This window comes from Peromyscus californicus, unplaced genomic scaffold, assembly GCF_007827085.1.
Source record: "Peromyscus californicus insignis strain IS unplaced genomic scaffold, ASM782708v3 Scaffold_8__1_contigs__length_139910024, whole genome shotgun sequence".
NCBI classification, from domain to species: Eukaryota; Metazoa; Chordata; class Mammalia; order Rodentia; family Cricetidae; genus Peromyscus; species Peromyscus californicus.
This window is the reverse complement of record NW_026294606.1, coordinates 63,532,285-63,544,906: the sequence shown is the minus strand read 5'-3', so window position 1 is coordinate 63,544,906 and position 12,622 is coordinate 63,532,285. Positions and strand designations below refer to the sequence as shown.

The following is a 12,622-nucleotide window of genomic DNA, read 5'->3' as shown; positions in this document are numbered from 1 at the left end:
CTCATCATACTCACAGCCCATTTGCTAGCAAGAAGATAACAAAGGCCAGAAGGGCTTGTTGACATCCCTATGTCTCTTTCTCTAGTGTTTCCTCAAGCCAGGTCCCCAGACTGGCCTCACTGTCACCTGAAAGGCATTACCACTCACTAGAAAGGCAAATTCATGGGTCTTCTGCAGACCTGCTTGATCAGAGTCCTTATGGGCAGAGCCAGAACACAGAGCTCTTACTGACCTCCTCACACCTCTCCAACACTGATTGAGGTTAACAATTTCACATCTCTGAAAGGAGATCTCTAGAAGGTCCTAAGATGACTATGGAAAGGGGAAAAATTGAACCAGAAAAATGATGAGAGAAAATGATACATGGAAAGAAAAAGAGAAAACTCCAGAGTACATCTTTTCTTTTTAAATTGATTTTTTTTTAAATAGTCCCAGCCGGGCAGTGGTGGCACATGCCTTTAATCCCAGCACTCGGGAGGCAGAGACAGGTGGATCTCCATGAGTTCGAGGCCAGTCTGGGCTACAGAGTGAGTTCCAGGAAAGGCTCCAAAGCTACACAAAAGAAACCCTGTCTCAAAAAAAAAAAAAATGGTCCTGCTTCAAATTAATGTGCCATGCTTTGTTGACGCCCATGGGAGGCCTGCCTCTTTCTGAACAGAGATGGAGGAAGAGTAGATGGGGAGGGGGTAGATGGGAGGCGCGGGGTGGGGGTGGGGATGGGAGGCAAGAGGGAAGAGGAAACTCTGGTTGGTATGTAATATAAATGAAAAAAATGATTAATAAAAAATGTTGTGGTGCTGGACATGGAACCTAGAGTTTGAACATGCTAGGCAAGTGCTCAGCCACCAAGCCACGCCCCAACCCAAACGGGAGTCTTCATGAAGGGAAAGCTATGCCATTATACTCCTTGATACCCAAGAGCAGATGATGGAGAGATGCTCCACTTCTGTTTAACAAATGTTTATAGTTGACTCTAGCTGACTTCCTGCTAAGGGCAGCATGCTTGCAAGTCATCCTTGTGTTTATATATTGAGTGGTGCACATATGTGCTAGGGGGTGGACATCGGTCCCACTCACACAGTAGGGTATGGAGGCTGGACCTGTAACACTGTAGCATGAAGTCACACCACAACCTGGGCTCAACAGCGCTGCTCTCACTAACTTCACAGTTTTGTGTGTGACAGCTACTAAAATCCGGGTGAGGGGAAGGGAATGGGACACTAAGGTGGCCACTTTAAGGCCCAAACTCTTCAGTGCTAATAGATGAAGAATCACTATACTCACACCTCAGAAAAGACAATGACTTACAGTCTCATCACCCAGGAGGTGAAAGCCAGAGAGCTGAAGTCAGTTTCGGCTGTATAGTAAAATTCTATTTAAAAAGCAACCAGACAAAACCAACAGGAAGGAAGGGAAGGAGGGAAAACAAGGAAATGGGGGAGACTGTGAATGAAGGGGAAGAGAGGAGGAGAGGAAGGAAGATGGGAGGAGGGAAGAGGAGAGAGGGAGGAGGGGAAAGGGACCTTCAGGACACCAGAGGACAGCTGTACCTGTAAGCTCATTTACAGTACCTACTGCAGTGCCAACCTTCTTCCTGTACCCCACACTCTCCCTGCTCTTCCCTCTCTTTCATATATGGCTACTGTGTTTATAAAGGGCTGGATGTGGGACATGGCCCTGAAGAGCTCCACTGGGGTATCCTAGGTAGGAAAGGCTTGAGTTCATCTTACAAATCCCAGGTCACAGTCTATCATTGAGGGAAGTCAGGGAGGAACTCAAGGCAGGAACCTGGAGGCAGGAATCCGGAGGCAGGAACCAATTCAGAAGCCATAGAAGAGTGCTGCTTACTGGCTTGATCTCCATGGCTCACTCGGCTCACTTTTCTTACAGCCCAGGACCACCTGCTCAGAGGTAGCACTGCCCACAGTGGATTGGGCCCTCACACATTAATCATTGATCACACTGCCCCCATGTCCTGCCTACAGGCTGTTCTTATGGAGACATTATCTCAGTTGAGGTTCTCTCTTTTCTGATGACTCTAGCTTGTGTCAAATTGACAAAACAAACAAACAAAATCATACCCCCTCACACACACACACACAACCTAACTAGCACTGGGAATAAAGAGTCTCCATGGTTTTCCTGCCCCCCGCCATACACACACACACACACACACACACACACACACACACACACACACAACCTAACCAGCACTGGGGATGAAGGGTCTCTATGGTTTTCCTGCCATGTACAGAATGCTCTTTTCAAAGTTCTTGAATTAATACACAACCACCTCTCTATGGACCTGTGGGCTGCCTCATGGCTACAGAATCTTGTAAATGGTGGCTAGCTACATTGATCTTCATTCTCTTTTAAACTACTTCTGGCCTTAATGCACTGACACCCAAAAAGTAGATGGCCGCCCATTCCACCTATCTCTTCTCAAAGCAGCCTCATTCCTTCCCCATAGCCAGCCCTCTCCAGCAGGTACATTGTGGGTTGTGGAATAGTTGGATGGTATTGCAGAACAACGCCTCACCTTGAGGTCCCTGTGGACGATGCCCATCCTGTGGAGATAGTACACAGCATCCAGGACCTGGCGGATGAGAGTGCTGGCGTCTTTCTCTGTGTAAAATCCCTTCTCCACTATCCGATCAAAGAGTTCTCCACCGGACACGCTGTGGAACAAATAAATAAGGCATTAGAGACTGGGAGGACTGCTGAATGATGCAGGCAAAATCATCACTCAGAGTTATCAGTAGGATAAAAGAGCAAACTTTGTTGTTGTTTTTTTTTTAAACCTGGCCTGGCATTTCTTTTTTTATTGATTTATGTATTTTATGTATATAAATGCTCTATTTGCATGAATACTTGCATGACAGAAGAGGGCATCAGATTCTATTAGAGATAGTTGTGAGCTACCACTTGGTTGGTGAGAATTGAACTCTGGACCTCTGGAAGAGCAGCCAATGCTCTTAACCACTGAGCCATCTCTCCAGTCCGCAAACTTTGTTTTTAAAAGTAAATTTAAAATATGAACCCAATTCTCAATTTAGAGTTTGCCCAACAATTTTCCCTGGAGCAATCCCTAGAAAAGGTACCTATGTCACAGCAGTAAATATGGGTAAAATAAAAGGAAAGTAGAAACACACACACACACACAGCCCCCAAGACTGTGGCATAGCCATTCCTAAGAAGTCTTTCTTGACCTTGGCCTCTATTATCTATTCTTCTGTGAAAATATAAAGTCGAAATGGCCTCCCTGACTAAGCACCATCTAATATAAGCAAGCAGATGATACTGGACTGATGTTTGTGTGTAGGGGTTGGGGAGGTCTTACATGACAAGGCAGTATTGGGGGCAATATACTGGCCTCCCAGCAGGGGTCTGGAGTTTTGGTCAATGTTAGGCCCTAAGACACTGGGTACATGAGTGCCTTTTAGATCTTTGGACCTTGGCCTTTCTCCTGATGTAAACGAGTGGATGAATCTAATCAACTCTTTTCAGCAATGAGTAGTTGTGCACCCTTCAAAGTTATCAGACTCTCAAAGCACTGGGGACTTACAGAAAAGAACGAGGACGGGGAAAGGCACTATGCCAGGCATGGTGACACATACCTACAAAACCAAGACTTGAGATGCGGAGGCAGGAAGGTGGCAAGTTTGGGGCAAGCCTGGGCTACATGGTGAGATTCCGACTCAAAATAAAATAATGAAAAGGAGGGCACTGCATCACACAGCTCGGATATGGAGCTGGTGACAACGATTCATTCTAATTTACTTTGAGTTTTATATTTCATTTGATGGGTTTGGTGTTTTCAATATACATCCAAATGAGAACTTGTGGCGGCCATAGTTAAGGGCAGGTAGATATGCTGGCTCTGACCCTGCCATTTCACACCTTTCACCCTGCCACTCTATGCTGCTACAACCCTGATGAATCAACAAGACAGAGCAGGCAGAACAGAAACAACCAACTACCTTCAAAGCTTGAGAATGCATGTATCACTTAAAGAACAGTGCTCTACCTAAATAATTAAGGCATTGTGGAAAGAAACTCAAGGGACATACTATTAAAAAATCCAAATTTCCAAAACCACATAAAACATATATTTCTTAGAAATATTAAAACCATAAACCAGCTTTTAAAACAACTCCTGTTTTTACAGTTTTAATACAACAAAAGATAGATGTTAGCAGTGCACACACAAGACACGAAGATATGATTCACTTTCTGCAAGTCATGGCAATTAATGTGCAATAATGGATCCACTGAAACCGTCTCTGTAAAAAGCTAATAATGACAATAAAAACAACTGCAGCTATAAAAGACCTGTGTTTCGGAGTTTTATTCTATTACCTGTCATTGTTCTAAGCAATAATGTGCTTGGAGAATGTTTCCCTTGCAAAGCAAACTGACAATCTAGAAGGAAAGGCACTCAGGAGAAATAAAAAAACAACCAAAGAGTGAAAAGACAGGAAAACAACCAAGATGGCAGTATTTCCTGACAACCATGTCGTCTAAACAATCTATCCTGCAGTGAACCAAGCTCCCCAGACATCCTGTCTTGGCAAGCGATACCAAATTCTCTATATTCTTTGTTTTTCTAGAAATGCAAGGGGTTTCTAGAGCCCCAATGGATTTCAATATCTTACCCTCTGCAGAACCAGGGGATGTACTACCATAGGAGGACTGCAGCAGTGTGGAAAGGTGAGCATGGATGCCCTGCAGGCACTCACCTCATTATTTACTCAACACTCATTCAGCTTTTCCTGGGTGCCCACTACTCATCAGCATGGGCCCATGCACTTGGTGGTAGCTAAGGAGCACCAACTACAAAGGGGTAAGTTTGCTCATCTGTTAACATTGCTCCACCTTCCAGTGGCGCCCTCCCATCGATGGCCAGCTGGTCACCACTTTGTCTCTTCTGCAGCTGCTGGAGGACAGGCAATAGTCCTTACCCCTCCCACCATCTTACCTCCTGGCCAGGCATTCCACAACCCAACCTTGCCCGCTCCTCTGCCTCCTGTGGTATTGTATTCCCCCAAATATTGTGCATGCTAATAAACTTATCTGGGGTCAGAGACAGAGCAGCCACAATATTAAACATAAAGGATAGGCAGTGGTAGCACACACCTTTAATCCTAGCATTCCAGATGCAGAAATCCATGTGTTCAAGGATACAGCCAAGCATGGTGACTCATGCCTTTAATCCCAGAAAGCGAGCCTTTAATCCCAGGGAGTGATGGCAGAAGGCAGAAAGGTATATAAGGCGTGAGGGCCAGAAACTAGAAGCATTTGGCTGGTTAAGCATTTGGCTGGTTAAGCTTTCAGGCTTCTAGCAGCACAGTTCAGCTGAGAGCCATTCGGATATGAGGACACAGAGGCTTCCAGTCTGAGGAAACAAGACCAGCTGAGAAGTTGGCCAGGTGAGGTAGCTGTGGCTTGTTCTGTCTCTCTGATCTTCCAGTGTTCACCCCAATAATTGGCCACAGGTTTGATCTTATTAATAAGAACTGTTAAGATTCCTGCTACAGCCTCCCTTGAGCCCCATCTGCCCGGCTTCCTACTCTCGGGAGGTCTTTTTCTACAGTGGTATATTTAAGGTCTTGATGGATTCTCTAAAATGAAAATATGTGCATGGCCATGGGACAGAGGTGCAGTGGAAGCTGGAGCATCAGCATCAGTGGATGGTCAACTGCTGTCACAGGCCTCACTAGCTGGACATTTAAGATTTGACATCCCAAACATCACATTGCACCAGAGTTCTACTTCTGAATACCGCTCAGGAAGAATTTGGTTTCCTTAGAAACCAGGGCTCTGGGGAAATGTTTAGAAACTTGACAGAAAAAGTAATAATATTAATTTAAAAAGAAATCTTAAATTTGCAAATCACTTTATACTTAAAAAAAAATCTCACGAGGCACACATTTTTTTTTTTCAACGCCCACTGTTAAGAAATGAACTAATCTCCAAATTCCTGCTTTGAAGCTGGTCGTCTCAAAGTGATAGTATTTGGGAGCAGACATTTGGGACGTCCTGAGGTTGAGGTAAGGTCATAAATGGTGGTGCTGCCATGATGGAAGTATCCTTATAAGGAGATCTCTGTCCCATCTGCCCCGGAAGCCACCATGAGCAAGGAAGAGAGCACCTCCCAGCAGAATTAACCTATGCTTGGACCCCCCTCCTCTAGGGCTGTGAGAAAAGACACTTCCCTCCACTGAGTAAGACACCTGCTTATTCTTGAAAGCACATGTGAAGCAGACATGAGAAGTTATACTGTTGCAGCATCAGCAGAGGAAAGCATTTCCTCATGGTGAGACACAGGTCACATTCTTAGGCTAGCTGACCTGTGTGGGCTGTGTGGAGAGGCCACCTTCTTGACGACTGTCATCTCTGGGAAGCCTCTGCTGTGAAAGGGCTAAAGCGCATGTTAAAAATGGAACACTCCAATTAAAGCAGGAAGAGCATCGTGATGAAATTAGGGTGGGGGTGAGGTATCAGGAGATTTGGGAAAGGGAGGAGAACCATAAGAATGGATGATGGGATCCAATAAATGAATGGAAGTTGTCTTGGTCTTCCATTGCTATCAACATAGTATCGATTAGGTGAGTTACAAAGATGAACCTTAGCTAGGCTCTGATTCTGATCCAAGGTCAAGAGGCTGCGTCTGGCAATGGGCTTCTTGCTGGCAGAGTCTGGGGGTATGTAAGGTGTTGCATGGAGAGTGAAAGGGATACACAACTGCCCCAGCCAAAGCAGCTGTATACTGAATTCACTTGAAAGAATCCACTGGCCATTAATTCATTCATTATATCAACAGACACATCCATGTATGAGAATAGAGCTTTAATCACCTCTGTGTATATATATGTGTATATGTATGTGTACATGCTGGTACGTATGTGCACATGCATGTGGAGGCCAGAGGTTGGTATCAGTTGTCTAGACTGGCCAACAAACCCCAGGGAGCCTTTTGTAGTCAAGTTTCAGCATTACCATTACAAGCACATACTGTCTCACCTGCAAGCGTTTCCTATGTGAGTACTGGAGATCGAGTACCCAGTCTTCATGCTTGTATGGCAAGCACTTCTCTACCACACTTTATCCCCAGCCTCCCTCTATTTACTTCCTAAAGATCCGTCATGGTCATAATTTCAATATCATAATGAGTATTAATTTTCAATGTACTTCAGAAGGTCAACACAGAAGCAATCATGGAGGGAGAGGCTCGATGCAGACATAGGAAGACAAACTGGCTACCAAACACCAAGGAAACAAGACATGGTCCACATTTCTTCGTTCTCCTGGATTCCAGTTCTGTTGGCTGCTAGAGCACGTGAGTTTACACTGAACTTTGCTACTATAGCTCATCTTCTTTGCCTATTACTGTCCACAGCTGCCATCATGGGTCAACTTTAAATATGCAAATGTGAAATACTTTGATGTCACAATTTCAGTGAAAATTCAGGTTATTTGTAAAACTTTTAAACTATGTAAATCCCTATGAGTGGAAGAAAATAAGTGTCGAGAGACACGATACCATTTCAAAGCTGCTGTACTGGGAAAACATTAAGCTTGGATTGCCCGGTTGTAGACTACTCTGCGGTATGACTTCTTGAGGGCACCAAGAATTATAGTGCAAACCCTATTGTTTGCATGTACTTGAACTCATCCACCTGGTTCTCTCTCTCTCTCTCTCTCTCTCTCTCTCTCTCTCTCTCTCTCTCTCTCTCTCTCTCTGCACTTGTGTGGGGATGTGGAGAAGCTAGAGGTCAATGTTGAATATCATCTCCCTCAATCATTTTCCACCTTACATTTTGAGATAGGTTTTTTTTCACCAAACCTGGTGCTCACTGATTTGCTTAGAATGGCTGGCCAGTGAGAACCTGGGACCCACCTATCTCACTCACCTAATTCTGGGTGTTGGAGGTCCAGCATGGATCCTAAAGCTTGCATAACAAGTACATTGCCTGTTAAACTGCCTTCTTAGCCCTCACTACCTGATTTTAAAAGACAGTGTTCTGTTATCTTAAAATTTGATGCTCATTACTATGTAAAATTGTATGTAAAACTGTTAACGGTGTGAATGTGAAATGTTAGCCAATACTTGGTCCCTAGCAGGTGGTGCTGCTTTGGAGCCTCATTGGAAGAAGGGATTCACTGGGGGGTGAGGGATGATGGCTTTGGTATTCTACTTCCTGTGCAGTCTTTCCTACGACTGTGGATCCAATGTGGACAAGCACTGCATGCTCCCGCTGTCCCGCCTTCTCTACTATGATGGGCTGTATCCCCTTAAACTACAAGTCAAAGTGATCTCTTCACTTAAGTTGTTTGTTGTCAGGTATTTGATATCAGTAGTGAGAAAAGCAACGAATAGACCCTCTAACAACACCACCCACACGATCACCAACAGAAGTGCCCACAGTGATGGCTGGGAGATGAGTTCCACTAACCTGTCACAGAACGCTACTTAGATGAGATAGATTAACAGGGAGATGAGTTCCACTAACCTGTCATAGAACACTACTTAGATGAGATCGAGTAACAGGGAGATGAGTTCCACTAACCTGTCATAGAACGCTACTTAGATGAGATCGAGTAACAGGGAGAAGACTAAAGAGTGCTGTGCAGTTGCACCAGGCAGGTACAAGAAGCTGTCATAAGAAGTTACATAAGGGTGTCCTGTAACAGGGCAGGGACAGCACAGAAAGAAAACATATTGGAACAGTAGAAGAGCAATGTGGTCTTCATGTACCCCTTTCATTCAGCCAGGCTGGCTAGAAATGTGTTTTCTGAGAATCAAGTGCTCTCTTTATATTTAGTCCTGGGGGGAGGTCTTCCTGGACCATACAGGTTGTGATTAAGAGACTCTACCAATGAAGCCTCTTTTAATGGAGAAACCCTGAGATCCAGAGGGCAGATGAGGCCAGGTTTTGGGGTGGGGGCCGAAAGAGGGCAAACTTTCCTTCTCCACTTTTTTTATCAATCAAGTCAGTGCCTGGGATTTTCCTCTGTCAGTCAGGGCAGCCCTCACCTTCCCAGCCTAATGCCTAGCATTCCCATTCCTGCATTGAACTCTGGTCCCCACAACTTTGCTCCTGGGGGACACCCTCAACCATTACAGTGAGAACAAGGCTCTACTTCACCCCACCTCTGCCATCAAGACTTTCCTCCTTCATCAAATCCTACTTCAATAATTTCAAAAACAATTTATTCTTAGAACTCCATTTCACAGTATCTGCCAGGCTTCAATCTGTTCAGAGATTTCCAAAATACAAACAAATGCCTTTCCATCTAATGGACCAGAAAAATTTAACCCCCTATGTACCATTACATTTTGATTCTGGCTATTTTGTCTTCTTCATATGTGGCACAATGGGGCTGAACTGTGTTTCCCACCCTAAACTCTTTATTTTTAAATCTTAACTCTCCAGTATACCTCAGTGGCTCCAATTAGAGTCGGAGCCTTTGAAAAAGTTAATTAAGACAAAGTAGTTCATCTTACTTACTAATAACCTTATAAAAAGAGACAATGGAATCAGCTGTGGAAGGGGTGCTTAGCCTATGTAAGGCCTTAGATTTGATCTCCAGTACCCAAGAGAAGAGATGAACAAGAGATACAGTACACACAGGAAAGAATAATAATTAATAAATGGGACCTCATGAAACTGAAAGGCTTCTGTAAGGCAAAGGACACCACCATTTAGACAAAGCAGTGGGCTACAGAATGGGAAAAGATTTTTGCCAACTACACATCCAATAGAGGGCTAATATCTAAAAATAAATAAAGAACTCAAGCAACTGGACATCAAGAAACAAATAATCTAATTAAAAATGTGGTACAGATATAAACAGAGTATTTTTATTTATTTAATTTAATTTAATTTAATTTTATTTTTTGGTTTTTTGAGAGAGGGTTTCTCTGTGTAGTTTTGGTGCCTGTCTTGGATCTCGCTCTGTAGTCCAGGCTGGCCTCGAACTCACAGAGATCCACCTGGTTCTGCCTCCCAAGTGCTGGGATTAAAGGCGCGAGCCACAACTACCCAGCCAGAGTATTCTTAAAAGAAGAAATACTTTTTTTATTAGTTCTTTGAGAATTTTATACAATATATTTTGGTCTTACACACCTCCCCATTCACTTCTGGTCACTGCTGGAGATGGGTTGTACAAGCTAGAGCGGAAGCAGGCAGATCAGGGGGGAGTAAGTGGAGGGGTTGGTATCTGACTGAGGGACACAGGAGTCCAAAATCACTGGAAAGGCGTGGGACATGTTTTGGAGAAAGTCCACAGATGAAGTTAGTGTCAGTTTGCTGGAAGGAGAAGACCCCAGAACACCTCTGAGTTTGGACTTGAGGAATGGGTAGATGGTGACACCACTCTGAACTGGGAGTTGCAATGATTGAGTTTCTTTGTTAACTTGACTGAGTTATTGAGTGCCTAGGGTTCTGGTTGAGCATAATTTCTAAGTATGTTTGTGAGGGTGTTTATGGAAGAAATTGCTGTTGAAATTGATGGACTCCATGAAGTAGGCAGCCCTCCCCAACACGGGTGGGCATCACATGATCTGTTGAGACTTTGAATAGAAGAAGACATGAATAAAAGAAGAATTTACTCTTTTTCCTTTTTGTCTGATGGCTAGAGCTGAAATGGTGGCCTTCCCCATCTTTAGATATGCATTTATGCACCACTGGCTCCCCTGGCTTGCATGCCTTTGCATGTAGACTGAATTATATTAGTGATTTTCCTGGCTCTTTAATTTGCATATGGCAGACTGTAGAACATCTCAGTCTCTTTAGTCTCATGAACCTATGATAACCAATCACTATCTATTTTTTTTCCTATAGAAACCCCTAGCTAATACAAGGACCCTGATAAAAGTATAGCTTTGGAATAATAAAACTATGGAGGGTGCTAGAAAACAGAATTCTCTAATTATGGAAATACTTGTTTTCTCTATTGTCCAATATGGTAGCCACTAATAACATGTGTCTCGCTAACTGAAGAAGTGATTTTCTAATTTTACTTAACTTTAGTTAGTGTTAGGAGGCACATGTTGGATGATACAGACTTAGAGCCCTGGGTAGGATATATAGAACTAAGATGCCTACTAGATAGAGAAATCAAGAGTGTGTAAACTTTAGAGGGTCAAGCCAAGGATAGAGTTGACAACGAGTGAGACATCATTATGTCAAAGATCTTTCCAGTCAAGTTATAAGTGTGATCTACTGAGAAATGGTGTCTAGGTTAGAGGAAAGGGGGACACAATGCTAGTTCTGGGTCGGATAAGGAAGAGGTAGCTAAGGACTACACAAAAAGGCAGGAAACAGGAGAAAAGTGACTTCATGGAAATGAAGAAGGGCACCCAGCCAACCCTGACCATTGCTACTGAAAGACAAGTGGTGGGGGGCAGAGAACAACACCCAGGCAGGGCTCCCAGCAGTGCCCCCAGAGTCCCTGGCATACACAATGCCTTCTATACCTTGGCATTGGACGAGTCTTGAGTATGCAAAGAAGGGCACACAGGACTGAATTATCTTGAGACTCATTTTCTCTTCTATAAAAGGAATGATTCTACATGTTTTAAAAATAAGTTAGACAATGGGAAAAGGTGCCTTGTCAAACTTCTGACAAGGCACCCCATGGAGGGAGTTTAAAAGAACAAAGAGCTGCCACCCGGGCAGGACACAGGGCAGCTTTTGGTTTATTTATTTACTTTTTAATGATGGGGAGGCCCTACTTTTCCTGTTCCCACAAATGCGCTGGGTTTTTAACATATTCAAGCATTAGGATGGAAATTTGTTCAAGTTTCTACCCTTCTATGTGATCTTACAATTGAGTTCTTTGATTCTGCAATGGCAGGTCCCTTTCCACGTGTATAAGGGTTTGCAGGTGGGGCTGAGAAGGCTATCACCCCAGTACGGCATGTTGCCTGGGATGCTGTAGGTTAATGAAGTTCTTATTAGCCCCAGATGACAAGTGACCTGGGTGAACTCATTCAGCATGAGCCTTGTGACAACAGATGGTCTTGAGTGTCTTAAATATGAGACTGGAAAAATCCCATAATTAGCTCTGTGACAATTACATATCGGCCTTTCTGAAATTAGTTCCAATTAGAAAGATTTTCTTTGGCAGAAGTATTAACTACTTTTCTCATCAGCGTGACCAAATGTCTGGAACAAAGCTATTTAAGGGAGGAAGGATTTATTTGGGCTCTCAGTTTGAAAGGCTATAGTCCATCATGGAGAGGAAGGCATGGTAGTGGATGGCCTCATGGTGACAGGTGTCGGTGTGTAGTGGCTCGCTCACACCTTGGCGGACCAGGAAGCAGAAATGCGAATGTTTGAATCTCACCGACTCTCTTTTTTATTTTGTGTAATCCCTTCCCCCAGCCTAATGGGTCTACCTATGTTCAGAGAGGGTGTTTCCCCTGAAGTTAATGCCTGGAAACATCCTCACAGACACACCCAGAGGCATGCCTTATTATCTCCTAAGTGACTCTCAATCACGATTATTCTTTTATCACACTCTTTGTAGAATGATAGAAAATTTGCATTCCTCCAGTAGCTAAAAACTGAACGAGAATCAGCTCTGGAATAGGTCTTGGGACAGGACCTGGTTA

At 43.8% G+C, this 12,622-nt stretch overlaps 1 protein-coding gene across 3 annotated transcripts in view; it reads right to left on the bottom strand.

Annotated features, from left to right (window-relative positions):
• Camk1d (calcium/calmodulin dependent protein kinase ID) overlaps window positions 1–12,622 on the bottom strand; it is a 419,461-nt gene that overhangs the window by 63,772 nt on the left and 343,067 nt on the right. For all 3 annotated transcript variants that reach the window (XM_052727099.1, XM_052727100.1, XM_052727098.1), the window contains exon 4: window positions 2,540–2,678. In XM_052727099.1, coding sequence (XP_052583059.1) covers window positions 2,540–2,678 — 139 coding nt within the window. The remainder of the gene's footprint in view (window positions 1–2,539; window positions 2,679–12,622) is intronic.